Source organism: Lissotriton vulgaris, chromosome 8 (assembly GCF_964263255.1).
Source record: "Lissotriton vulgaris chromosome 8, aLisVul1.2, whole genome shotgun sequence".
In the NCBI taxonomy this organism is placed as follows: Eukaryota; Metazoa; Chordata; class Amphibia; order Caudata; family Salamandridae; genus Lissotriton; species Lissotriton vulgaris.
Genome location: NC_141696.1, coordinates 994034552 through 994061544, shown reverse-complemented (window position 1 = coordinate 994061544; position 26993 = coordinate 994034552). Strand labels below are relative to the sequence as shown.

Sequence of the window (26993 nt, the reverse complement as noted above, 5' to 3'; positions counted from 1 at the left end):
AATCATGCCGTTATGATGGTCACCCTCAATAAAGTTGTTCTTTGGCATCACAACAGGCATTTTTAACATTATTCTTCACTTTCTGAACACTGCAACCCCCCTCTTTTCCCTCAGCCCACTAACACAACCTGTTGGCTGTCCTTCTCACTGGTGGATCCTCTACTAGCATCCCTTGAAAAAAACATTCAAGCAGGGATCTAGTGGATACCAGTTTACATCTTTAAAACCCAGATGATGAGGTTCCGCCCACGGGTGGGCTGATGGGTATTCCTTTTTGTGCTTTCTCTCTCTCCTTTGGCTTGGTCCACTTTCTCTTTCTCTTTACACTACATTCGAGTGTTTAGTTTTTTCCACAGTATTGTATGAGACCCTTAGCATCCCCTTTAGTGTTGTTTGATTATTCAGTTGGGGGACAGGGTGCAAGCTGGTCTGTAAATATAGTTTCCCCTTAGACCCTCTCCACATTTTTGTATCTGTCTGATTTGCATATAGCCATTGTCTGACCTAGGGTGGTGTGGAGTGCAAAAAAACGATGGATTTAGGCCCAGATCTTTGTACTGGGGTGAATGTAAGACATTGTTCTGCATTCTGTCCATCAACTGTGTTTTTTGCAATTTTCACCCCGAATGGGTTGGGTATGCTCAGACGTGAGTCCCAGGCTCTCCACATCACTGGAGTCAAGCTATCTAGGCTGAAGAAGGCTGATAGCCAGAAACCGGTCCTTGGATGCTTGATTCCGGTCTAGGAAAGACATGGCTTGGTAGTTCGGGCTGGACTGTTCCCATGAGGCACAGGGTCAGGGCTGATTTGCATATAGCCATTGTCTGACCTAGGGTGGTGTGGAGTGCAAAAAAACGATGGATGTAGGCCCAGATCTTTGTACTGGGGTGAATGTAAGACATTGTTCTGCATTCTGTCCATCAACTGTGTTTTTTGCATTTCCAACGACAGCGGCTGCCGAGAGGAGGACTACGCCTCCCAGGGTGCACAGCGGCAGAAGCCGCCCTCGTCATCTTCCGCGCCCGGAGGCGCTTTAAATAACGCTTACTCCCGGTGGAGCGGGTGCTACTGTTTCTTACTTGGGGCATTTTCTAACCTACCTGGTCCCACCTCCAAGACGCTGCTGGGCAATTTGAACTGCTGCTTTCTGTCCTCCCGCCTCCGCATTTCCAACGACAGCGGCCGCCGAGAGGAGGACTACGCCTCCCAGGGTGCACAGCGGCAGAAGCCGCCCTCGTCATCTTCCGCGCCCGGAGGCGCTTTAAATAACGCTTACTCCCGGTGGAGCGGGTGCTACTGTTTCTTACTTGGGGTATTTTCTAACCTACCTGGTCCCACCTCCAAGACGCTGCTGGGCAATTTGAACTGCTGCTTTCTGTCCTCCCGCCGCCGCATTTCCAACGACAGCGGCCGCCGAGAGGAGGACTACACCTCCCAGGGTGCACAGCGGCAGAAGCCGCCCTCGTCATCTTCCGCGCCCGGAGGCGCTTTAAATAATGCTTACTCCCCGCGTCGCGGGAACGCGCGGGGGACACGCAGGGCTAAGCCCGGGCAAAGGGCAGGCCGTCTACGGCAGTCAGAGGTCGGAGGAGGCTGGGCTGGGACCACTCCCTTTTGCGGAAACTTGAGAAAAGGTACTGTTTCTGCCACAAAACATATCGGAGTATAATTTTGTATCCCCTGTATTTGTGGGCATTATTGACTTTGCTTTTTTCCCGCCTATTTGTATTGCACTTCTAAAAACACCCGGGTCAATGCTATATTTTGAATATGTATAATCTGACCATGAGCAAAAGGAAGGGAACAGCTGATACTCTAGACGATTTCATAACTAGAGCTGAACATGTGTTGTTACGTGAAAATGAAATAGCTCAGAGAAGGCTATCACTAGACCCCTCCAAACTCCCCACGTACAGTGAAAATAGGGAACAACTCCCATTGATAATTAAGAGTCCGACAATCAGCTCAGCTGATCACCAAGATAATGATAATATTCCATTTGCCCATTCTAGCCCTTTGACCAGACTAGCGGATGAGAGCCCAGGGGCAAGCCCTGGAATCTCGAGTTGACTACGAGGACAGAGGGCACTGGGTCTAACGGGTCTAAATACTGAGGACAAAAATGAAAAATCTGTAAGGGGAAATAAATCTTACAAAAAGAAAGGTAATGCAGGTGGGAAAGGGGGGCTAGTCATTCCCAGGCAAAGGAAACTGAAGCCACAAACCACACATCTAGATCAGTAGGAATACAAACTGATGACACTGATCATAATGGTCCCGGCCGGGACAATGAGATAATAGAAGGTCTCGAACAAATTGTGGCAGACATTATTAAAACCACTCTAGCTTCTGTTCACAATCAAATAAGTACAACAATGGACACTAAACTGAGGGACCTGAATAGTGAAATTGCCCAATTAAACGCACCTTTACTTCACCTAGGAAAAAGTATTAGTGATGGGAGAGGCATAATTACAGAAGGGGAAAATCTATTTGTCAACTTAAAAACATCACTAAAAACATGTAGTGTCCCTACTGGAAACGAAGGGAACGCGGAACACTGTCCGAAAGCGGGTGTAAGAAGTCCAGATAGAGCTCCTTCAAGAATTAACAAAGAGTTTAATGACCAGTCCCTGCAAAGAAAGAGGGTTTCCTCTGCTCCCGACAATGCAACAACAAGACCCGTGCATAATCACTGCAGGGAAATACAACATAGCCCCAAAAGGACAGACTTGATTTCTAACACAGAAAGGCTAGATCTTCTGCCTGCAGCATGCCCATACGTTATAGTATTAACTGGTGTTCCTGTTTTAAAACGTGACCAGAAAGAATCCTGGAACGACCTAAAGAATAAGGTTACGGATTGTTATGTAAATACAAAAAATTTAGGATGTACAGGGTAAATGAGATTCTAATGGTCCGTAGGTTAGGTTGGGTCGGGAATACTGTGAAAGATATACAGGGAGACTGTATAGTTGTAAATTTCAGACATCCCCAGGTAGTTCGTTCCCTGTTGAGGGCCCATGAAGAAACAACTATAAGTAACACAAATATTCATGCACTCCCATTAGGGTATTTTTACAAAAATCGCACCCAGAGTGAGGCAAAAACATTGAATTTTGTGAATGATGTTGTAACTCCCAACATATTTCAAGGGTTATATCTGCTGGAAGCAGTGGATTGACTGTATCAACCTTTGGCACCGATGAGTCAAGCCAAGGAAGGAATAAGTATAGATCCTGGGCTCACTGTGTCTTTAGCTAATTTAGGGAAAGGAAAAGGAAGGATGGTCAATAATAATTCTTGAGAAGATGCGTCGCCTATAAGCTATATGAGAACTTCAAAAATGAAGGGTCAACCAATTGTCTGTTAGCAAATCCACAATAGTGCAAGCCACGCTTCAAACTTAAAATTAATATCTTGGAATATAGCCGGGCTAACCAAAAATCTAAGTGATCCAGATTGGTCCAATTACATTGAATCGAGTGTATTCTGCCTTTTGCAGTAAACCTGGGCACTCAGTACCCCACATAGAGTTGGCTATAAGACCTTCAATATTAATGCAGTCCCCCCTGTAAGAGGTAGGCCTTCCGGCGGACTCATTATCTGGGTAAAGGTAACTCTTAAAGTTCGGGTCAACAAAAATTTACACCGATTCCCTGGATATATTGGCTTTGAAAGTCACCACTAATGAGGGAAAGGTGCTATATTTTAATTAATGTATATAATAGACCCTCTGCACCATCAAAAGAGTCAGTGACTTTGGGAAAGTTGGACTGTTTTTTAAACAGTAAAGAAGAGAAACCAACTGTAATAATAGCTGGTGACTTGAACTGCAACTACGAACCTATCATAGGTCTGGGAGACGTCTTCAATGAGGAAGATAGAGCAAATAATATACCCTTGCTAGATAACATTGACCCTGTGCATTGTTCGGTATTTGCTGTCCAAATCATGAAGTTGACTGCGGAGTTTGGCCTAAGGGCATGTAATGTCCGCCTTCCATCTGACCTATACAAACAATCAACCTTTGTAAGGAATGACTCAAGTAGTAAGCTCGATTATATAATCGTTTCCTTGGATATTTGGCAGCACATGGTTGACCTAGAGGTCAAAGAGAGAGCTGAGAGTGACCATCGCCCACTGGAATTGATATTTGACTCTGTCTTTCTTCATGGCACAAGTGTAGATAATAGAATAGATGACCAAACCTGTAACAATGATGCGACATTGGTTAGCAATAACCGGCGTTCGTTAAAATGGTGACATATATTGGAGCATGGTGAAGCACTTGCTGGGATTTATTTACTCTTAGTTGAGACATTCTCCAAGTATATAAATGCGCCGTTGGAGGCTGACAATTTTATTAATTTACATAATTAATTTTTTTTTAAACTTAAAACCAATGGTAACGACAATGCCGAGGAAAAAACACCAACATTTAAATAATTTATCACATAGTAAACCATGGTATGGCAAAACTTGCCGTTCAGGCAAAGCGAGTCTCTTAGTGGCAATAAAACCAAATCTCCCGCTGACATTAGGTTGGCAAGAAAAGATTACAAGCAAATCCAGGACGCTGCCAGAAGAGACTGGGAAGAAGAATGTCGGGCAGACTTGCTAATAGCAGCCAAGACCAAGGACCACGTTGGTTTCTGGAGACTGGTGGCAAAAGGGAACCACGTGGGACTAGCGGTAAAGGATGTGTTCCTGGATGAATTAACTTGGGTCAACCATTTCACTACACTCTTTAAAAAACCTGACCTTGTAAACGCCTTCGGCAAGGATGCCCCGTGGCTTACTCCATATGAAAACAAACTAGAGTTCAGTATAGAGGAAACTGTAACGGCTATCAATGCTGTTAAAAACGGCAAAGCACCTGGCCTAGACAAAATTCCAGGCGATCTCTATAAACACGAGCCTAGTGTCTGGGCACCTTATATTAACCTTTTATGTAATACATTGGCGTCCGGGGTCGATCTCCCAGACAGTTGGAGGGGTGCGGATATCGTTTTAATTTTTAAAAAGGGCGACAGGTTTGAACCATCTAACTATCGTCCAATCAGCCTAATGGATATCTACAAAAAATTTATTCAAGGCATATTTTAGCTAGAGTGAATTTGTGGATGGAAGACAACTCCATTCTTACTAAGTTTCAATCTGGCTTTAGGAACAGAGTAAGCACTGTTGACCAAGTCTTGAGATTCTGTTGCCTTTATTGGAAGTACGTGCTTATAAGAAAAGGGCACCTTTACGTTGCCTTTGTTGATCTCAGGGCCGCGTTTGACCTTGTATCATGCGATCTCCTATGGGAATCTTTACATTCACAAGGGCTACCTGCTTGTCTGCTTCATCAGATCATAAGGTTGCATGCAAACAATTTGGCAAAAGTGCGATGGGGACCAAATGGAGAATTGACGCAAGAAATACCGATTGAGCGTGGAGTCCGCCAGGGCTGTGTGCTGGCTCCTACGCTATTCTCACTGTTTGTTAATGACATTCCGTCCCACTTAGCAGGCTGTCACAATGATTCCCCTACGCTGAACGGAGAGAAAGTATCTGCCCTGCTGTTTGCGGACAATACTATATAAATCTCCCAAACCCCCAGAGGACTACAAGCACTATTACACTCATTCCACTTATATTGTAATAAAAAGGGTTTAGAGATTAACGCTAAAAAAAACAAATGCATGACCCTAAACCCTCATAAAACTTTTAAAGTGAACTAGACACTATCTGGGCAAAAATTAGAACTAGTTCAAGACTTCTCTTATTTGGGAATCTCCATTGACTGTAAATTTTCTTGGAGAAGCCAAATAGAGAAGAGCAAACTGACATTTATGCAGAACACCATACCTATCCTAAAAAGACTTGGCAAAAGTACTAGCAAAGCTGTTTCTCCGGCATTAGAAGTATATAAGTTTAAGGCCCAGTCTGCAGCACAGTATGGGGCCGAAATATGGGGGCCAATGTCTAAGAATGCATTCACAACTAATGACAACAAATTCTTGAGAAGCCTTGTGAAGTTGCCAACGGGCATCCCGTCAATACCACTAATGCTAGATTTTAATATCAGACGCACAGATCATTATACCATCTTACGGCCTTTATCATTCTGGGTTAGGCTCTGGGTTACACCCGAGCTTTTAGACTACAGAAATGGACTGAGGGAAATAATGAGCCTGGACTCACTAAAGACAAATATCTGACTCAAACATGTGCGTTACTGGCTCATCAAAATTGGGTTGTCACAGTTTTGGGAAGAGCCAGAAAATTTACCTCAAAACGCTAAAAATCTGGTTAAAATTGCCTTCTGGGGCTACATCACATATACTTTGACCACTGAGCATAGGGGTGGATCACTAACAAGCAATTTCTTGGTCTTCAAGGATTCTCCTAGCTTCGAAGATTTCCTTGACGACATCCAACCCCCTTTGGCCAAAAGTCTATTTATGAAATTCAGATATGGCAACCTAAAAACGAACTCAACTTTAGCAAAATGGTCCAGGGTGGATGAATCAGGGCAAAGCGAACCAAGGCAATGTGGATTATGCACTCTTTGTCAAAATAGCGCCAAGGAGGACGATCAGCCCATCCTCTTTTTCTGTCCTGCCTATGCGATAGCTAGAAAGAAATGGATAAAGCCACTGTGTAATCTCCTAGGAGTAAGATAATGTGGAGAGGCACTGAGGATTATTAAGTCAGATACCAGAAGAGTGATTGTATTTGGTATTAGAAGATTCTTACTTTCCAGAAATTTTGCACGAGTAAGAAGGGACTCCAATTGTAAAAACAAAAGAGAAATGACTTTGTCGTAATACCTATTCACTTTTTTAACCAGTACCAATTTTAAAGTTTTAATAATAACACTTTTTAATATTTGTATGTTGTTTTAACCTATTTATGTACCCAACGAATCTCACCCATACCACTGTCCTGTGTAACGCCATTTGCTTCTCTATATAGCAAACGCACTATGTAACCAAATCTTTTTTTTTATGCATTGTTGATATATGTATCTTTTATAGTTCAAATTGTGCCGAAATAAAGATTATGATGATGATGTTAGGAGAAAATAGAAAATAAAGGGACAGAAATGAAACCAAGAATAAGATAATGGGAGATAAGTAGGAACACAAACTTAAATGCCACCTCATCTGCAAGGAGACAAAAAAATAAGGAATTCATTCTCACCTGACCGCCTGCAACTACATTTCTAGCCTCTTCCGACACCGACAAAGATTTACCCTGCTCCTTCCACACGCTATGTAGGACCTGCAAAGTTTGTTTTGGCAATGGACGTTTGGCTTCAACCAAAACCGTCGACAGTTCTTCTGCAGAAAGATTGTGTTTTGCTGCTAAGCTGAAAATAAATCAGAAGAATACAATTGGTAGTAGATCGGGTGTTTAGCAGCAACAACATTGGAAAAATAGATGAAATATTTAATTACTTTTGTCATAATTAACTTTTTGCTACAATTTATATACAAACAGTTCTAGATCAATACCCTTAAAAGCTGTTCTTTGTAGAAAATGTTTTCTGGGAATTAAAGTAGATCAAGTGCCTTCGTCAGACTAAAGACGCCTTAAGCAGCAAAATATAAGAAATGAAGAGAAAAAAAGGGGAGTGTGAGAAAAGTTTTAATTATATTCTTCAACTATACCAAGGTTTGTGTGAAATATTAAGATTAGCTGTGAAGACTACGAAGTTTATCAATGTCAGAAAGGTTGAACTATGGCTAAAAACTCCAGAAAAAAACAGGAGAGTCTACTGACCCTTCTCAGGTAAAGGTCTACTGTTATGTGAACCCCAGAGCCTTGCTTATGTGGACATTCTGTGAGTGTGTCAAGTGCATGTATGTGCAGAGTGTGTAGAACATACACATACTTACTGATTGTGGTATGTGTCGGCGTACTGGGACCGATGAGCTCCTTTCTGGATAAATTCGGGTTTAGCATATCAATGGCACAAGATAGAGGATGATACAGCATATGCAGACAGTAGAAGTGTACTGAGTGCGTTCCTGTAACACGAAGGTAGAGATCTCGGTACCGAGTGAAAGAGAATGGGGCCAGGGCTGCTTTCAGAAATTCAATGAGGGCCTTTTTCTTTTTTAGCAAAAAGCTGCTGATTAGTTCCTCCTGAGAACCACGGATTGGTGGATAGTAGGGTGAAGGGTGAGTAACATTTCTGTTGTGCAAGGTGATAACATTACTATCCAGGGGCTGCCCTTTGGTCTAGCCCTGATTATTACTTCAGGAAGGTTAATGACAGCAGGGTGCATTGTTCTCCCACTTTACTGTGACGTTTGATACTCCACTACCACAATCAAAGGGGCATCACCTACCACAAAGCTGGTTTAGCAACCCAAACCATTTCTACAACCTTAGACTGCGGATCCACATGCCCTGCATGGAACATGTGTATAAAAGAGGGATCCATCTTCTCTTTGTTCCAGTTCCAAGTTGTTCTTGACCCAGGAAGGGAGTACTTCAAAGAGTACATGAACAGCTGTTGTGTGATCAGCGATGCTACATGCCTGCCATTTCTCGCATGGGTGAGGGCACATTACCAGAAAGAAGTCTTCACAACTTGCTGAAGGTGTGCCAGGTGCCCAGAAGCCTGCATACGTGCTAAGAGAGGGAAGATGGGTACTTAGTCATGCAAGAGTATAGAATGTCTAGTAGGAGAAGCAAAATGTGAGCCTGGAGTGTGGAATACCCATAAGATGCTGAAATCGGTTGGAAGCGGAGCTGACCAACATTGTGATGGATCTCCCAGTCACCTATTGTGGCCGCCAGAGCAGGCTCCCTACAAAAATCAAGCGTGAGAAGTAACCATGTACTATCTGGCACTTCTGCCAGCCTCGTACCGCTGCTCGACTCCAAGCAAATTCAGTGGAGGAGCTTCCATCACCAAAGCAGAAGCTTCATTCTTGACCAGAGAATGCACATGCCAGATGAGCACCTACGTTATCTAGGCCTGGAGGCTGAAACTGCCCCTAACCAGCCCCTTCGGATCCTAGCCACTTCCGTCAGGACGGCCTACAGTAGCACAGGTCTTCTGTGCTGCTCAATCAACGTAGCGTGAATCCCAAGTGAAGCTGCTGCAGTGGCTCAGTATCAGCAATGAAAGTGCGATAGAACAGAACAGCAGCAGCACCCTTGAGCAGATAATGGTGCTTCACACACAAAAGTCTCAATTAGACACACATTCGAGTGTTCTGCAGAAGAAACCGTGACAGTTACTTATTCAATTCCATTTTGTTTATAAACTGTTATGCTGAACTATAACTCAATCCACATAAGTGAAGACCTAGGGAACTGCACCTGTACCAAATCTAAGCCTACGCTTCTGCAAAAGTCCTATATGCACTAGGGAAAGTCCTAGTACGTCCGGGTGGTGCCTCAGAGTAAGTAAATGTTTACCTAGGAACTGTAGTTGGAACCAGAACCACATAGGTGAGTCCACTGAATTGTGTTGTATTATGTTTTTTTTAAATAAAATTTTTTATTTAGTTTTGCAGGAAAGAAAGAAGGAGAGGAAAACAAAAAAAAGAAAAAAAGGAAATTACAGGCGACAATCCGCAAATAACCCCACACAGGGGGTGCTGGAGAACGCTTTCTCAAAGGAGGCAAGAAAAGGCAGCATAGAGTAATGTTTAGGTGCAGGTACAAGAGTCAATGTTCGCCAGAAGCAGAAGGAAAATTAGGCTCAAACCCCTTCGCGGTCAGCCGACCGGCTATAGTCATGCTATGAGAGGCGGCGACCCCAACTGGGGGACATAGCTGCATAAGATTCAAACAACAGTCCGTCTCCATAGGCTAAGCAGTGTCGCAACAGGTAAGAACCAACAACCCCAACAATAGTCCCCCCCCACTCCCCCCTTCCCCCCCCCCCTGGCGGTGGCGACCATCCACACATTCACTCCAAGCCCTCATACAAACCATCTGTTTAAATCTGGAAAAGGTGAAGAGCACGAAATGTGGAGGGACAGACCGCAGATGGCAGGCCTCGAGACAGAAAGCGGACCAGAGGGCCCCATCGGAACAAGAAATTTTTAAAATTGACCAAAAATATGTCCGACATTCTCTCCATGCTCAGCAATCGCCATAGTCTTGCGTGCCACAATGATATAGCCGGGGCATTTGGTTTCTTCCAGGCCGCCGATAGTGTTAACTTGGCAGCTCCAAGGCATAGCCATATAATAAGTTTGTCCGCCGTAGTTTGGTGTTCCAACATCGGGTCATGGAGCCCCAACAGGACATTATCCATCGACTCCGGAATCGGATAACCCAGGACGTCCTTGATGTGGGACAAAATCTCAGTCCAGAACGGGCGGATAGCTGGGCAATCCCACCAAATATGGCGGAAGTCCCCCAACAGACCACAACCTCTCCAGCACCTGTCTGAGGAGGCTGGGAATATCCGATGTAGCTTGGACGGGTAGAGGTACCAATCGAACATGAGTTTCAGGTGAGCCTCTCTAAGGTCCACCGAGTGATTATGCGCAGCTATGTCCCGCCAGAGGCTTTTCCATTCGCTGTCAGAAATGGCTCTGCCTAAAAGGGCCTCCCAGTGTTCCATATAGCGGGACGTGGGGATACCGCAGTGTCCAGCAACAACCCATATAAGAAGGAGATCGCCCCTTTCATAGTAGACGTGCGGAGAATAAAGGCCTCAAATGGTGTCAATGGTCTTGTGGCGGCGTCCACCACTCCCGCCGAGGTTGCCCAATGCAAGAGCTGGTTGTGGCGGAAGCGTTCAGTGGGCAGAATCTCATAATCTCGCATACAATTATGAAAGGTGAGAGGCGCTGTTCCGTGGAACAAATGCGTGAGGGCTCTACAGCCTCCCTCTCTCCATATTCCAAAGGGTCCCTCTCTCAGAGCCGGAGGAAATGCCGGATTAAAGTGAATGGGCGTAAATGGGGACGGATACGTGGTCCAACGGTCATCACCACTGACCGTGTCCCACACTTTCAGGACCGTGCTGGTAGGGGTGCTGATGTAAGCATTCCTGGGATGGTCTACCTTAGGCTTCCAGGCCAAATCCCATATGGACCTCCCGGCCACACTCCGATCCATATGCAGCCAGTGTTTCTCTGAGAGCTGCTGGGACCATTCCACCAGTACCCGCAGCTGCGCGGCCTTATAGTACAGGTATATGTCCGGGAGCCCCACTCCTCCCTCCTTCCGCGGCCACCTCAGCGTTGCGAACGAGAAGCGCGCCCGGCCTCCTTGCCACACAAACTTCAGCATCAAAGTCTTGAGGCGGCGAAAAAAATCCAACTCCACCGGTATGGGCAGAGCCTGGAAAAGATATAAGAACTTAGGAAGTAGGACCATCTTGAGAGCATGGATCCTACCAAGCCATGAGATGTATTTTGGCTTCCACCGCTCCAGCTCAGCGCGCACTGCAGTTCGCATTGGGGGGAAGTTAGCCGAGAACAGTGAGCCTAGGGTAGGTGTTAGCCGGATACCCAGATACAACAGAGAGGCAGACGCCTATGATAAGGGCGTAAGCGAGCGCACCCTGCCCACCTCCGCGGGGGGAAGAGTCAGGTTCAGGTTGTATTATGTTTTGATATGTTATTACAGTACATGCCTTTTACTAAGATAAGCACTAGGCTGAACATTGCCTTACTGGGTCACATTGACTGTGAAGTAGAGATTTTGCCTCCACGCTGCCTCCATGAGAAGCTTTTGACTGCTTACTTGTGCTACCCAGAGAGTCAATCAAAATCAAACCAGTGACAAACGATTGGTCACGTACTCTAGCACTATGTCCGTGCGATAGTAGTTCGACACAATCGACACTGCATGCAACTTTATTCTGTAGATTTTATATGCTGCCAAGGAGGTTGTTCTTATTACCGATTTTAAAACTGTACGGTTCAAGACAATACAGAGCTGCATATTTAAAGATGCAATGTATGGAAGATGAATTGACGATGGGATGTGTAGTAAGTTTTTTTAAAAGCAAGATCAGATTAAGAAAGACAATTAGGCTGTAAAGTACAACGCACTCTCCTATTTATTGTCCATGAAATATATTTTTATCTGTACTTTTATGTCTTTCATGTGAAACACGAATAAAGTAATTTTTGATTGATGCCCAGAGAGTCAATTGCAAAAAGGGGGCACTTGATTCAGTTTGCATTGGCATAATAGGACAGAACTCAGGACACCAGTGACAAATGACCTCAACCACCACAGTTGGGGCCAAGTGGCCCCGGTATGCCCTGTGGTTTCCCAGGCAGGGTCTGACACCAAACCTTGATGTAATTTAACTAAAAATGAATAATAAATTGATACTTGGAAGGAACTTACTTTCATTCTCCTTTTCAAGGCGTACTAGAGTTAGTGCATTAACAGTGGAGAAAGGGGCTAAAAACATTTGCTATAACGACAAAAGGCAGTTAGAGGCAAAAATGATATCCTATTTAATACTAGCGGTGTGCCACACAGTGGCACAGGTGTTAAGGTCTTTTGATCCCCACTGGCACCAGGCCTGACTATGCCACAGGGAAGATACCTGCAGTGCGTATATATAAATTCAAAAACATATGGGACTCCTTCTTAACCCCTACCGGTTACTGCACCCACCCCCTAACCCCAGGGTGCAAAGAGATTCAGGATACGACTGCTAACTGAAAAACATTTTTTATTGCACTTAATGAAAAAGGTGGCTTGTATTTTGTGTATTTTTAGCAAAATATGCAATTTACATTTCTCTATGCTTCCATTTCTCTTTTAATGTACATCATGATTCATAACTGTATCTGCTCGCCGATAATTTATAAATAATGTTTAGAAGAAAAAAGGCATATTGGCTTTCATACCTGTATAGATAATGCACAGCATGAACTACTTTCCCCAACTCTCCCACAGTAATATCCAGGCCTGCTGTTTGAAACCTCTGGTAACAAATTTGTAGGGAGAAAAAAAGGTTCATTAACAAGACTTTATAGCAAAACAATATAAAATGCAACTTAAATTGTGCTCAGACATCTTAGAGCGGAACAAAAGGGGGTGGTGATGGACGGAGCATCTGAATCAATAAAACACTCACACCCAGTCAAAAGATCTGGGTTTAATCTATAACCGTTCTTTAGCCCACTCTGCCACCCCAGTTCAGACATGGCTATATGCAAATCAATCTGACCCTGTGCCTCATGGGAACAGGCCAGCCCGAACTGCCAAGCCATGTCTTCCCTGGACCGGAAACAAGCTTCCGAGGACCGGTTTTTGGCATTCCAGCCGTCTTCAGCCCGGCTTGCTTGAATCCAGTGACAAAGTGAGCAAGGGACTCATGTCTGAGCATACCCTGCCACACTTATGGCGGCCAAAAGCGGAAAAAAAGGGGGTGGTGACTTTGTGCTCCCTTTGCCACAATAGCAGGAATCTCATTTATTTCCTTAGCCCACATAATAAGTCATTTTTATTGTGCTAGTTAATGTAATATCAACCTAATTTATTGTTGCCGTGTTCAAATTGCATCAATATTTACTTTTTTTCACATAATGGTAGGGCAATTAGCTGTTTTAGTGTAAAAAACGTACTTTTTAAATGCTTCACTCCAGTCATTTGTTTAAATATAATGCACTACGTAGGGATGTAGCTGCTCTCTACAAGCATCCATGTTATCAGTAGATTGCAATGTAGCTGTGAATGTGAATGCATAACTTGCCCCTAGTTAATTTTCCAACATTATATATTCATGTTAAGAGCCGCCCAAAAGCATACTACCAAAAATAACTGTACCTCTATGGCAAGTTTGGCTGCTTAAAAACATTCTCATGTACGCTTTGAGTTTCTACTTGCATAGAGCAACGTACAGGACGCAGTGACACACAAGGGCTTTGGGAGCAGATGAGCCAGAGAAAACTGCACACTCAAGGTGGTGAGTAGACAGATTGCTTTATTGGATGTAATTTATTTGCAATAAACCCAATCAAGGCGTTTCAAACGCCAAATCAAGTATGGTGCTATTTTGGTGCAGTGGATATAATTTATTCCCAATAAGCTCTATCAGTCTACACACTACAGCAAGTGCGCATTTTTCTCGGGCTCATCTGTGCCCATAGCGATGCTGTTCACATGTACAGGATGCCTCCCCTGTATTTTCTATAAACTGCAGTCAAAAGGAAAACAATGGATTAAACCCAGATCTCTGATTGGGGTGACCAGACATGCTCACTGTGCCACTGGAGTCAAGCTAGACTGGCTGATGAGGGGCGACACCCGGAACCCGGTCCCTGGATGCTTGTTTCCTGCTAGAGTGTTCTCAAGGGGAGTGAGTTAAGACTGATTTGCATATGGCTGGGTCCAAACTGAAATGGCATGGTGAGAAAAAAACGATGGATTTAGGCCCAGATCTATGTACTGGAGGTGAATGCTTGAGATTGTTCAGCATTCAGTCCATCAATTGTTCTTTTTGCATGTATTTTAAAGTTGACACATGCGTGACTCCAAGCTTAAACAAATAGTGGTCTTGGCCTCTGTGTTGTTGCTTATGAGCAATTTATGTTGAAACTGACCTGGCATAGTTGGGCGACATCAACACCTGGGATGTGACGATGGAGATGTTGAATAACTTGACTGCACTGAAAAAATAAACAGAAAAACCTTATTTTTGCCCAAGCTGATACAAAAGACTAGGTTTAACAGTTAATGCCTTTGCGTGCAAATTATTTTCATAGTTTCTAAGCAAAGAAAAAAATAAACTTGGCATAAAATAACCAATAAAACTCGCTGAATAAAAAACAAAATGCTAGGCAATACTGACGGGCCTTTTGTGTTTGCCTTTTTTTTAAAATCAAAAATGTAATGCAATTGGCAGCTCATTTAACTCAGGAAAATTAAGTTCACATTGAGAATCCTCTTGGAGTGGGAAGACATTAGCCACTATGCAACATCAATAAGCTACCCAGAAGACAAACGATCTCAATGACAAGATACCTTCCACTACATTGATCATCCTCATTTCCTTGAGTCAGTCTTACTATTTCAACATTCAGAGTGAGGAGCCCTCTCCTCCCAAGCAAATAAACTTATTTTCAGTGCAATACTATCTGTGCATTTCTCATGTTGGGTGTCGCCAAAGATTTTATGACTTGCCTCGTCTTTTAAACTTCATGAAATGAAAACTTTGCAGTCTGTAAATGACAGTGTGCTACCACACCATGCTTTAGCAATATATTTGTGACAATGTGCTCATAAATTCAACACTAGCTACATACTACAACCTCACCACTCTTTTGTTAAATAGTCATAGCTCATTTGCGACACTTGATCTTTGTGTGACGCTTTGATTTTTCAGAATCCCTAGGAGTTTAGAAATGGAACATTGATGGCAGTAACCCCAGCCTGAACATTATTCCAGCAGCAGGCAAGGAGAGGGGGGTAAGGGGAGTGTAGGAGAGTAGGGTCTGCTTTCCTATAGTCACCCCACATTTTGCTTTTTGCTTCACTGGTTTTCGACTTAATGTGGCTGTGGGCCTGCTAATCAGACCCACAGCCCAGCTGTTCTCTCTCTAAATTCACTACAATGCACTTTAGGTGCATTACCAATTCGATACTGGATCACCTTATGAGCCCCTGTACAGTGTATCATTGGTACCCAGGGCATAGGTGCATCCAAGGCCTACCAGGGTCTGCAGCATATCTTTTGCCACCCCTGGCTGGCCATTCAAATCGACACAACTGGCTGATCACTCAGCTGGGGCAAGGTGGTGTAATCACCCCTTGCTTAGGTATAGTATACCTATATCTAACCTTTTATCTAGCCACATATACACCTATAAGTCACTCCTATGGCAGACCTTAACAATCCTGGAGGCGGAGTGCTTGGTTTTATGTGAGACGGTGCTCTAGTATGAGCTGAGCCTGTCTGCAGCTTTCGGAACCATGTCCTTTAGCTGTTCTAGGATAGTGCCATACCATATACTCTTAAGTGCATTATAATCCTCGCGGTTAGATGCTAACTATGGTTTGGCTTTATCAAAACATGTCGAGTAGGGTGTCATACGATTTGGAATACTACCCCCTCGCCAGGTCTGGCGACGGGGGTAGCATTCAACCCTTCTAGAGGGAGAAAACATGTTGTTCCTACTATTCCCGGTTAAAGTTAACCAGAGCCTCTGTGTTGGACTTGGCCCTTAAGGCAGGTTCACCCCTAATCTTTTTGCTTGTGATCTGTGATATGCGTGGATGATTTTCTGGTCTGTGCGCACTTTTTCTCTGTGTCCCAGAGTAAAGTGCGTGCATGTAGTTAGGCTGGCCTGCTCTCCCATAGGGATGCATGGGGAATGTCGGTGTCCCTAGTAATTCCTGATGTGTGGGGAGTGCATGCTCGAATTTGGTATGTGCGTGTTCGTGGGAATGAATGCTTCACAATTGTGTATGTGGCATGTGTGTGTCATGTGTAGAAATGCCATTTCTAGTACTTGGCATATTACTGTAAAATATGCCTGCAGTGTGATTGGCTGGAGCTGGCTGGTGAGCCTGGCTCCAGGAAGGCTGGATGGGTCTGCCCGGTGGTGAGTGTGAAATTAGCATGCTTGATGGCTTGGGAGGAGTGCACCTGGTCCCTGATGGGCCTGGACTTTCCCCAGACAATGCTGGCTCCACCCCCTGTAGTGCGACTGATGGCCCTAGCCCTGCCAGTGAATAGGGAGGGTGGTTGAGGTAAACAGAGTACTTCAAAACCAGCTGCGACTGGTTTTCCCCCCACCCTGCACCCTGAGACAAAGGGATTTTGCTGTATAAGAAGGGGCTGTGTCCCCATACAATTTGTCCTGTCTTTGGTTTTCTTCCAGGATCTTGCCAGAGGGGGCTGCTGCTGCTGCAGGGGCCAAGAGGACCGCCACTTGGCTGTCTCCCTGCCTGGAGACCCAGTGTGCTGGCTCTGGCCCTGCCTTGCCCCTCTGCCTGCCTCCAGACCCTGCTGGAGCTTTCCGGTGCCTGGAGGCGCCCTGATCTTGATTTGTAGCGCTAGGAGCGCTTTCCTTGTGCCCCAGCGCTCAATAGCGCTTTGCTTATCTTTTTAGCGCTGAGCGCGCTTCTCCTTAGCCCCTGAGCGCTTGGGAGCGCTTGATCGACATTGCCGGTGCCCACCCGGCATTGGAGCCGACTTTGCCGATTTTTGGTGCATAGCGAGTGCCTACCTCGCTTTATATTTAATTTAAGGCCGGTGCCTACCCGGCATTGCCCCGTGGTGTTTATTTTATTTTCGAGCCGGTGCCCACCCGGCATTGCCCAGGAAATCACCGCCGCAGCCCGGGAGCACTGGAAGCTGTTGCCGGGCCGCCGCGCTGCCTGCAGCGACCCGGAAGTCCCGCCTCCTGACCCCCAGGGCCGCGCTGCCATTGGCGGCCCCGGAGGAAGGCAGGCGGCGTGTAGCAAGATAGGTCAGGCGGGAGGCGAGAGGAGCAGCCGGCTTCGTCCTCGAGGCTCCCCGAGTGGAGGGGAGCCCGCCCGCGGTCCTAGCCGAGCCGCCGAGGAGCCGTCCTGCCACCCAGAGACCCGGTGAGTGCCTGCAAGGGGAGAGGGGCGTCGGGACACATTGTCGGTGTCCGCCCCTCCCCCATAGCGCGACCTCGCGCCCGTAGTTGTTTAGAGCCACGAGGCTCTTGGGGCATTGCTTGATCCTGAGTCCCCCGTGTGGGACTCCAACGAAGCCTGCATTTCAGATTGGAGCCCCGAGGCTCCTAGGGGTAAATTGTTGATTTAGAGCCCGCGAGGCTCGAGTGCCAGTTATTTGATTTACGAGCCTGAGAGAGGCTCCACCTGCCCGCATTGGTCCTTTTCGAGCCCCGAGAGGCTCCAGAGGCCACAGTTGTTGCCGAGCCCGGCGAGGCTCATTGCCCTGCCTGCATTTACGAGCCCCAAGGCTCGAGGGGGCCTTTCATTGATTTAGAGCGCTGAAGCTCTATTTGTGCATTTGCTTTGCGAGCCCTGAGAGGCTCTAGGGGGACACAGGCAGCTAGTTGGTTGTAGCCCCGAGGCTCCCACACTGTGTCTCCCCACCTTGTTCTTGAGCCCTCCTGGCTCCAACGTTTGCCCAGTCCTGTTTAACAACTGTCCAGCACTTAGCGGACAGTTGCCACGTTTAGGCTTTGTGTGCTGTGCTGCCTGCGCAGCTTCCCTGACACTGAGACTCAGGGCATTCCGCCCCTTTCGAGGCCAGTTGGCCTGAGGGACATTTTTGAGTGTTGTGCTACGTGCACCCCGCGCATTGTAATTTCTGTGTATGTGATTCTTGCGCATATGTTCTAATCTGCACCTCTGTGTTTAATACCTCATGTGCAATTGTTGACATCCCACTTTAGGTTTATCCACTTTGCTAAATGTGACTTGCATAGAGGATTGGTGATGTCCCATTTGATGTATATCCACTTTGCTAAATGTGACCTGCATAGAGGATTGTTGATGTTTCATTTTATGTTTAGGTTTCCTTCCCTTTTCTAAGAGGAGTGAATTGCTTAGGTGTTGGTATTCCTTCCTTAGGTCCTGATGAGAAGGTCCTAGTTACCTGCGTGATTACCTACAGTGTTTTAGGGTTGCGTAGGAGGTCTTTACTTTTCCAGTGATTACTGGATGTGTGTTGCATTTATAATTTTGGTGCTACTCATTCAATGTTTATGTCCTAAGTGTGTACCTACCAGTAGTATTTTCTGACAAGTGCCTACCCCTGACAGTGGTCCATGTGGCCCTGTCCTGTACATAATTCCCCTTGTAAATTTTGCCTGTGCCCCTGGCACATTGTAAAGTTTGTGTGTTATCTAATGTGTTTTGTTTATTATAAATACAAAGGCTATTTTTTATATATATCCTTGTGTGGAGTTTTCCTTTGCGGTGGGCCTTGGGTGTTGTTGCTGGGGTGCGTGCGCAAATACTTAACTCATACCGCCTCCAAGTTTAGCCTAGACTGCTCGCGCCACGTTAACTAGAGGGCGAGTGGGGGTTACCTTGGTGTGTGACTCCCTTGCCCTGACCTTAGAAATGGTGATCCCTGACTGACCTCGACGCGAGTCTTGGCCGGCCAGGGTCCCGTTTCTAACACTCAGCATCACAAAATGGATGCTGCTGCCACAGACTCAAGTCTGACCTCCTGCTGCTGGGAGTCCTTCCAGCTAGGGAGGCTTGGACAATAGGTTTCCTGCCTTGGGAGGTGCTAGCACCACCCCAGACAGGACTTTGTGTATTGGGACAGGGAGGGCTGAAAGGATTGAGACACTGCCTAGGGCACACAAGGTGTCTCATGCATAGTCCAGTTCAAACCGGTGCTGGGGCTTCCCTGCCCCAGCTCTGGCGCGAAACTGGACAAAGGGAAAGGGGTGTAACCACCTCCTTCCCTGGTCCCACCCATAGGAGGGACCTAGCAGGTAATCCAGCCCCTAAGATTCGTATATAGGTAGGAGCTGAGTCTAGAGACTGTAGATTATCCTGACTGAAACACTGAAACGAAACTCTGGACCTTCATCACTCTACTTTGGAAGAAGACGACTGAAGAATCTCCCTTGTGGTCAAGGAGTGACCACCCTGCAAAAGCAGGCACCATCCAGCGCTTGACGATTTGCTTTGCCGCCACCTCCCGCCGGAGCCCGAGCCCCGAACCTGACGAGAACCGGATTCCCAGACATCCAACAGCCCGATCCACAGTCCCTGTAAAGCTGAGACCCGTGGAGGCGACGAGAGACGTGGGACCGGCCATCTTGAAAATCTGCGACCTGCTAAATGTGCAGCCCCCGAGGCCTCCTCGAAGCTGTGCATTTGGGGATTTAGAAGCCCTAGCCCCGAGCAGCATCTGCACCGAAGATCAGCCCTGCACACTCCACGAGTTCTGCGTGGGGCCCTTTTGCATTTTCCTGCTCGACGCGTCTGCCCGGTCACTTGCCCGTTGGCCATCTTGGTGACGATCCCGTGAAACTACACCACTGGTCTGGTTGCTCCAGACTGGCCCTTGCTTCCCTGAAAAGAAGCAGCCCCTCAGACCTTGCTGGTCTGAGTAAGAAGCCTACATCGATTCTTGCGTGGGTTGCCTTTGCCAAGGCTTGTTGTCTCCAATCTTGAAGCCGACACCGCCGACAGCGAGAGCCTTCGTGGGACAGCTCGTGCCTCCATCCTGGTCATCGTCTATGCCTCCTGGTCCACGTGGCTGCAGAGACAAGCTTCCCATCAGCACTGATTGCAACGCGACATTGCCTGTTTCCATCCTGGTCACTGGCTAGTGACCCAGACTCTGTCCCCTCTGCTTTCAGGTCCTCTACATCTTAGATCCACCCTTGGATCCACCCGGACTCTTCTCTTCTGCCCGCCTGCAGCATCTTTACTCCAAGGCTCCATAGATCTCCACGACGAAACCCGACGCACTTTTGGACCTATGCACCCGCTTCCTGTGGGTTAGGTAACGCGAGTACTACGGTGCTCCTGTAGAGGTTTACATCCCTAGTGTCCTAGTTTCCAGTGGTTAAGTTCGAGTCCAGTCGGAAGACTCCTAAATCTTTAACTTTATAACTTTTACGCACCCATTGACTTCTATGTGTGAACCCGTGTGACTTTAGACACTGCACACGCATCCCGTGGGCCTCCTGCTCCCTAACCATTGTTAGATCAGTGTAGCATGCAAAAACAAGAAAAGAGAGGTCAGATCAGGCTATTGATCAATCTAAACGCAAACTTTACAGACCACAGTTCATGGAGTTAACACAAGATTCGACTATCACAACCGATTTGGGTGATAAAGAAAGCCCTCACACACTGACCTAGTCAGTGTCATGCTTCATCATCGGGCCCCACCGACAGAGGCCGAATGCCTCTGTGGTGTGCTACGACGCCAGAAAGACTGCGGAGCAGGTTTTGTGTTTGGAGGGCGTGCTCTTGTTTACAGTGAAAGGTTTAAAAGTGCCTGAAAAAGGGTATCGAAAAACATATTTAATAAATGATCCCTGAGGCACAAAATAAGGAGTATTATGTGTCTGTATTTACATGCCAAGGTTTAAGGTTGGTAAAATACAGAATATACTCAATTTTTTAGTCTAAAAACAAAACAAGAGCACGCCCTCCAAACACAAAACCTGCTCCGCAGTCTTTCTGGCGTCGTAGCACACCACAGAGGCATTCGGCCTCTGTCGGTGGGGCCCGATGATGAAGCATGACACTGACTAGGTCAGTGTGTGAGGGCTTTCTTTATCACCCAAATCGGTTGTGATAGTCGAATCTTGTGTTAACTCCATGAACTGTGGTCTGTAAAGTTTGCGTTTAGATTGATCAATAGCCTGATCTGACCTCTCTTTTCTTGTTTTTGCATAATTAACCGGGGACTAAGAGAGTGTCCTCATTCTCCCTACCTCTCCTTTTGTTGTTGAATAGATCAGTGTAGCCCCAGCGATTCCCAAGGCCCTCGGCCTTACCATTGTTCGTGACGTGGTACTTATACCACTTTTTAATATATGGTTTGACGGGCCACCCCGGCCTATCCATATTTGTGCAACTTTTGTATGTTATATTAAGTTCCTTGTTTTGCGCTTGTGTTTCTGTGCTCATAAAGAGTTCAGGGGTTTGTGTAGAAATAAATACATATATATTTTAAATATCTATCCTGTGTGGCGTCCTTTCATTTGGTATTAAAGGGATTGCATTTGGTAAAACAGCTGGCTACACTTTCCCTCTTGAGTTTAGCCTAAGACTGCTCTGTCCATGCTACCCCTAGGATAGCTGGTCTATAAGGTTGACTTTACAACCATCACCATAAGGGTTGTTTGGCCTGGTGCAAGGTGCTCACTAGAATAGTGAATATCATATACCAGGCCAACTTCTCACAGGGAGCATGCATCAATACCACTTGGGGAGTTAGGTAAGCAATTACAGTCAGGATTAGAAGGAATGGCTGCGCAGATTGCAAAATCAAAAGGTTGCAATGGATTGAAGAATTTATGAGGAAGCGGTTTGAAAGATGGCAGAGTATGAAGATTCTCTGAAGGCACTGGAAAAGTTTGAATACCAGGTACCTTACAAAGAGAAGGAGCTAAAGTTGTTACATTGTTGGCATGATGCGCCACTCACTCTCATGAAGATGGGATTATATAATGGTGATTAAGGACAGCATAAGCAGAGTGATTGGGCAATGCATCACTAGTACTGTAAGTAAATGTACAGTCTACAGCCTTCATGGAACAAGAAAAGAGTATTTTAATTGTTGAGCAACTACTGCCACACCTGTCCCACAAGCAGCCCTGTAATGTGATAGCTGCTGGCGGGAGGGACAATGGAGGAAAACCACTTTGGACAGAGGTGGGGGGAGGCAGAGCAGCACTACAGCGGACAGCGCAGCAGAAAGCCACTTACCAGGCACTTGCCGGCCTGCCGGAGTGGGTTATCTTCTAGAGTATCCTCCCTCTATGGGCCTTCTTGATGCCGATGCGCTCTGCGTTTCATGGCTTGTCTGGTCGATCATTGCCCTCCTTCCCAGAAGGCCACCAGGAGTGTCTCTAAGGAGGAGCCTTCTGGAGCCAAAGACAGGGCTGAAACTTTAATCACTGCTTTTCAAAATCAAGTTACAGGGAAAGGGATTGTGGGATAGATTCCTGCCCAAATAAAAAGAACTAGGTTTTCTGTTCTTCCATGCACCACAACACTTTCGGGGATGTTTTTCTTCTTCGCACTCATTGCTGCTTGGCTTCAATTCTGTTCGTTTTGTTATAGAGATTCCTCCAGGCCTGCCAACGATCCCTCGCAGCACTTGTGATACTTCAGTTGCTTACAGTTTTCTCCAGTTTCTTAAGTCCTTCCGCTGCCCTCATCCTTCCTGAGGGCCAAGTCACAGAAGATTAAACCAGCCAAGCATCGTATCATTGACGCCCTTTTGGGGACAGTGACTTCTTAGACAGACTGAGAAGGAGATTAGAAAGGCAGCAGAGGAATGGGGCACACTGAGGGGGGACACCAAAATATTAAGGGAAATCCGATGGGACAATCTATAATTAACCTTAGAAGAATGGCATTGCTTTAGCCTCAATTAATATGGCTATCACAGTGGTTCAAGCAGGAATTTGTGTAATTTTTTTCACATCCTGGAGCAGCCACAGATTCTAAAGAGCGTATGTCTGGGTCATCCCTTCATGCTAAAAATGTATTTGACTCTGTGGGTGGGAGTGTATGTTTCAGACAATGAAATCCATACTGGTTGGACCTTTGTTTATTAGTAGAGTGAACTGATGTACAACAAGCCTGTGGGGCATATTACAGCTGGGCTAAAATGCTTTGATTCCTTGTAGTTCCATAGAAGGAATAGCCAGGGTTTTCTCTTTACCTAGGTTGTGAAAATTCCTTGTTCTTAAACTCAGAAGCAGATTGCAATGTTATGTTGTCTGAAATACCACATTGTGCATCTCTCTCTATGACAGGAGTGTCAAATGCAGGCCAAGGAGCAATGGATAGCAGGCTAAATAAAATAGATCTACAGAATATGACTCTGAATGGATCGAATTTAAATAGTGATTGCTTACACTATCAGTTCGACAACCCTTCTTTAGGAAGATGGCCATATTTGATGGCCCAGGAAGTCCCATCATGTTAAAACAATGAGATTGTGATCTGATGTCTGGCATTCAAATTAAGAAGTTAATCTGGGTTGGTTCGAGTAGGAGCAATGTCAAATATTGGTAAAGAACTGCATGAATTACAGCTAAAAAAGGAACACACAATATTTTAATATTTGGGCATTAGCGGTGTACAACGCTACAACATATAATTTCAACTCAATCTGTGTCGAGTACAGACCACCTCACAGGGTTCAATAGCTCTGGACTGTATTGCCTTTACGAGTAATTGAGAGGTTTGCACTATGCAAAATGACAGTGCTGCAATGTTTCTGTATATATAGCTCCAAGCCTTTCCGTATACTTGGGATAAGACTTATTTAAAATGTAGGCCTCTTCAAATAAACCGGGTATCGGAAAAGGGTGCGTCTAAAGTACAACTTCACGTCCTTAAAATGCAGCATGAAAGGGGTAGACTTGGATTACAGATTATGTTGCTCTACGATAAACTGCTGAGGAGTAATCCGAGGCAAAAAGCAAACGATTCAGAATCTGATCTGTTAGCATAAGCAGTGTTCCAAATCAAAGTGAGGGACATTCTCCTGAGGGAACAGGCAGTAATGATGATTTGTGCAACTGGTCAAAGCCAGTCAATAGTTGTGAGAGGGATTATATTACTATTTTTCCTACAGTTCTTCCTTGTGTTCTAATATAAAACTATGGGAGGATTGGGAGAGGCAAGGGAATTTGCACAAGTAGCTGGAGAAATCAATTTCTTGGTTTGGAAATCTGAGGGCTGTCACACCATTGGTCACAGAGAGGGTAAAGTCTGTGTGTTTGCAAACAGACCAATTGATAGATAATCCTTTACTTATTGATTAATTAAAATCATTACAATGGTGCCAAAGATTTGATGGAGCGAGATTTAAACTCGCAAAGTTAAACTTCCATAATTTAATGACAGTACTAATGGCATGGGTTGAATAACTAATCAACTTAGTTTAAAAGCTGCACACATTACACATGGGATTAATATGCTTATATGTTGCACTTGCAAGTACGTGGAAAATAATAAACTAACTTTGTCTTTTGTTTTGTCAGTATTAAAAGCGGCAGTTTAATTAATGGCATGTGCTTTATTATTTATGAGCAATGTGTTTTGTCGTGTCTTTTCTGTGGCAAAGGCTCGTGGAGATTCCTGATGGCCTCAAAGAAGAAGGTTTTTATAATGTTGCTTTTTGTGCTTCAGCTAGATAACATAATTAACTTGGTTAATATTTAGAAGAGAGGGGTGGGTAACAGAATGGGTCTCATTTCTCTAATTAATTACTGTCTTGTGTTTGTTTAAATACTAGTTCCCGGAGAGGCTTTTTGGGCCTTCGCAAAAGATGGCGTTTATGAAACCTGTCCAGAGAGGAGCCTTGCACGCATAAGATGTGGAAAGTTTTACCACGTTAAAAGAAATTATTGTGGAATGAAGACGTGCATATTGTGCTCATGGTGTTCTATTCAAGGACAGGAAACGGCAGGATTGCCAATGTGAGAAAGCAAAAAGACTAACTCGGATGAACCAGATTTTGTAACAAATCCGAGGAAGCGAAGTTTTATGAACAATAGGGCTAAAGAAGAGCCCGTTCTTGGTCTGAAAGCAATGATGACATGGATGGCCTGACATCTGTCAGCCAATGAGAATGCAGTTGGGAACGTGAAGTGACACTTTCTTAGTAGATTAGTAAGTTAGAAAGGTATAAAATCTGACCCTTCAGGCAGGAGGGGGCTCTTGCTTCCCGATTCCAGAGTAACGTGCTGATGAACTTCAAGTGCACGTAAGGACAGAAGACTTTATTAATTATTTCTTTAGGTGAAGTGAGTTTAGATAGGGAAAATAGAACTTAGGCAATGGAAACTTTATTTTGGCTTTAATTCATGCTGAATGATTTACCTTTTAAAATGTCAGACTAATGTGCCTTTCCTTGACAGATGCTTCCATTTTGCTAGTAAAATAATGATTTCTGAATAAAAATGCTTTCTCCTTGAATAAAATAAAGATAATAAAAATTAGATTTTGAAATGACAAGCTGGTCTTGTTTATTCATGGTCTAGTAATCATTATTAGATCCATTCGCCTTAGTGACTTAATTAAATGACGTCAGAATAAAAACCATGGTGATGTTTAATAAACTGCAGATGTATATATCTTTGTAAATAGTTTATGATTAGTGTTTAATTAGGTCACATGATTCAGTCGCTCAAAATTGTCTTTTCAGTTCATGGGCCTTAGTAAAGATTCATGATTAATGGTGAGTAGTGTGAAGATGAGCAGTGTTATTGAGACCGTTTTTCATTAGGGGCGCTGGATCAGATTCTCCAGAGATTAATGTATAAAACTCATATGTTCATAAGTACATACATACAGTTAAAAAAAAATTCTTACAAACAAAAACTGTGCCTCGTACGGGCAAGTGTTGTTAAAAGTGCTGCATACCTCCAAGTTCTGTCTCCAAGACAGTTTGTTAAATGCCAAAGGTACAAGTTTGAAGTGGGTGGATCGGCACACCTGTATTCGGCTAGATTTATTCTCTACTTAACTTTTTTGGGAGTTTTAACGTGCTCTCTAGTGTGAAGGGTGCGTGCCTGGCTCCCTAAGTGGTAACAAATGTGTAAATATGAGAGCACAGGTTAAATTTGTACTTTTTCTGCATGAGCAAATAGCATTTATTTATGAACATGCAAACTACTGAAAATAAATGCTATGTGCTCTGAATTTTAAAAGGCCTATGGCCCATCAGTTGTGCCTCTAGCAGTCCAGGGTTTTCCTTGGGCTCATATTTACACAAAGGTACAAGTTTGCCTTCTAATAAGAAGCCCATCTCTTAAGAGCCAGGTAAAGTGCAAACTATTTAGCAGCATGTCAACATGGATCGCCTAGAATGGTAGTGCTATCTGTCCTCCAACAGAGACAGGATCATCTGTAGAACTGCTAAAGTGTCTTTAAGGAATTTCAGAAATTGGGCAGCTAGTGGACTTGATTCGCCTTTCAAGCTTGCTTGCACAGCGTCTTGACAAGTCCTGGTATTTATTACTCGCAATTTCGGGCGCAGTCAAAACTTTCTTAACAGGAGTAACTTTTCACAAATGCAGAGGATGTGGGCAAGGATTCCTCGCCCCTTGAACAAAGTCTTCACTGCCTGTTGTCAAGATTCCACCAGCCATACCAGTATGCTTTTGAGGGGATTAAACCAAATCTAAGTTTCATCAGCTGCTTTTTCAATTCTTTGCCAACTGGTGCAAAAGATAGATTGGGGGACTGCCCGATTCATACAGAATTACTGCCCAAATGTTGTACGCGTTTTCCTTTAATGCCTGCACGTCCTGCTGCCTAGATATCCATTTTGCTTCTTTTGTCAACAGCTTCAATACTAGGACAATGGTCAGCATTTTATTTGT

At 45.0% G+C, this 26993-nt stretch overlaps 1 protein-coding gene across 1 annotated transcript in view; it reads right to left on the bottom strand.

Annotated features, from left to right (window-relative positions):
- Positions 1 to 26993, bottom strand: part of COMMD6 (COMM domain containing 6) — a 173842-nt gene that overhangs the window by 67370 nt on the left and 79479 nt on the right. Inside the window, exons 3-5 of the mRNA XM_086934886.1 lie at positions 14544 to 14609; positions 12846 to 12922; positions 7195 to 7363 (exon numbers count right to left, since the gene is read on the bottom strand). Of these exons, the coding sequence (XP_086791012.1) occupies positions 7195 to 7363; positions 12846 to 12922; positions 14544 to 14609 (312 nt within the window). The remainder of the gene's footprint in view (positions 1 to 7194; positions 7364 to 12845; positions 12923 to 14543; positions 14610 to 26993) is intronic.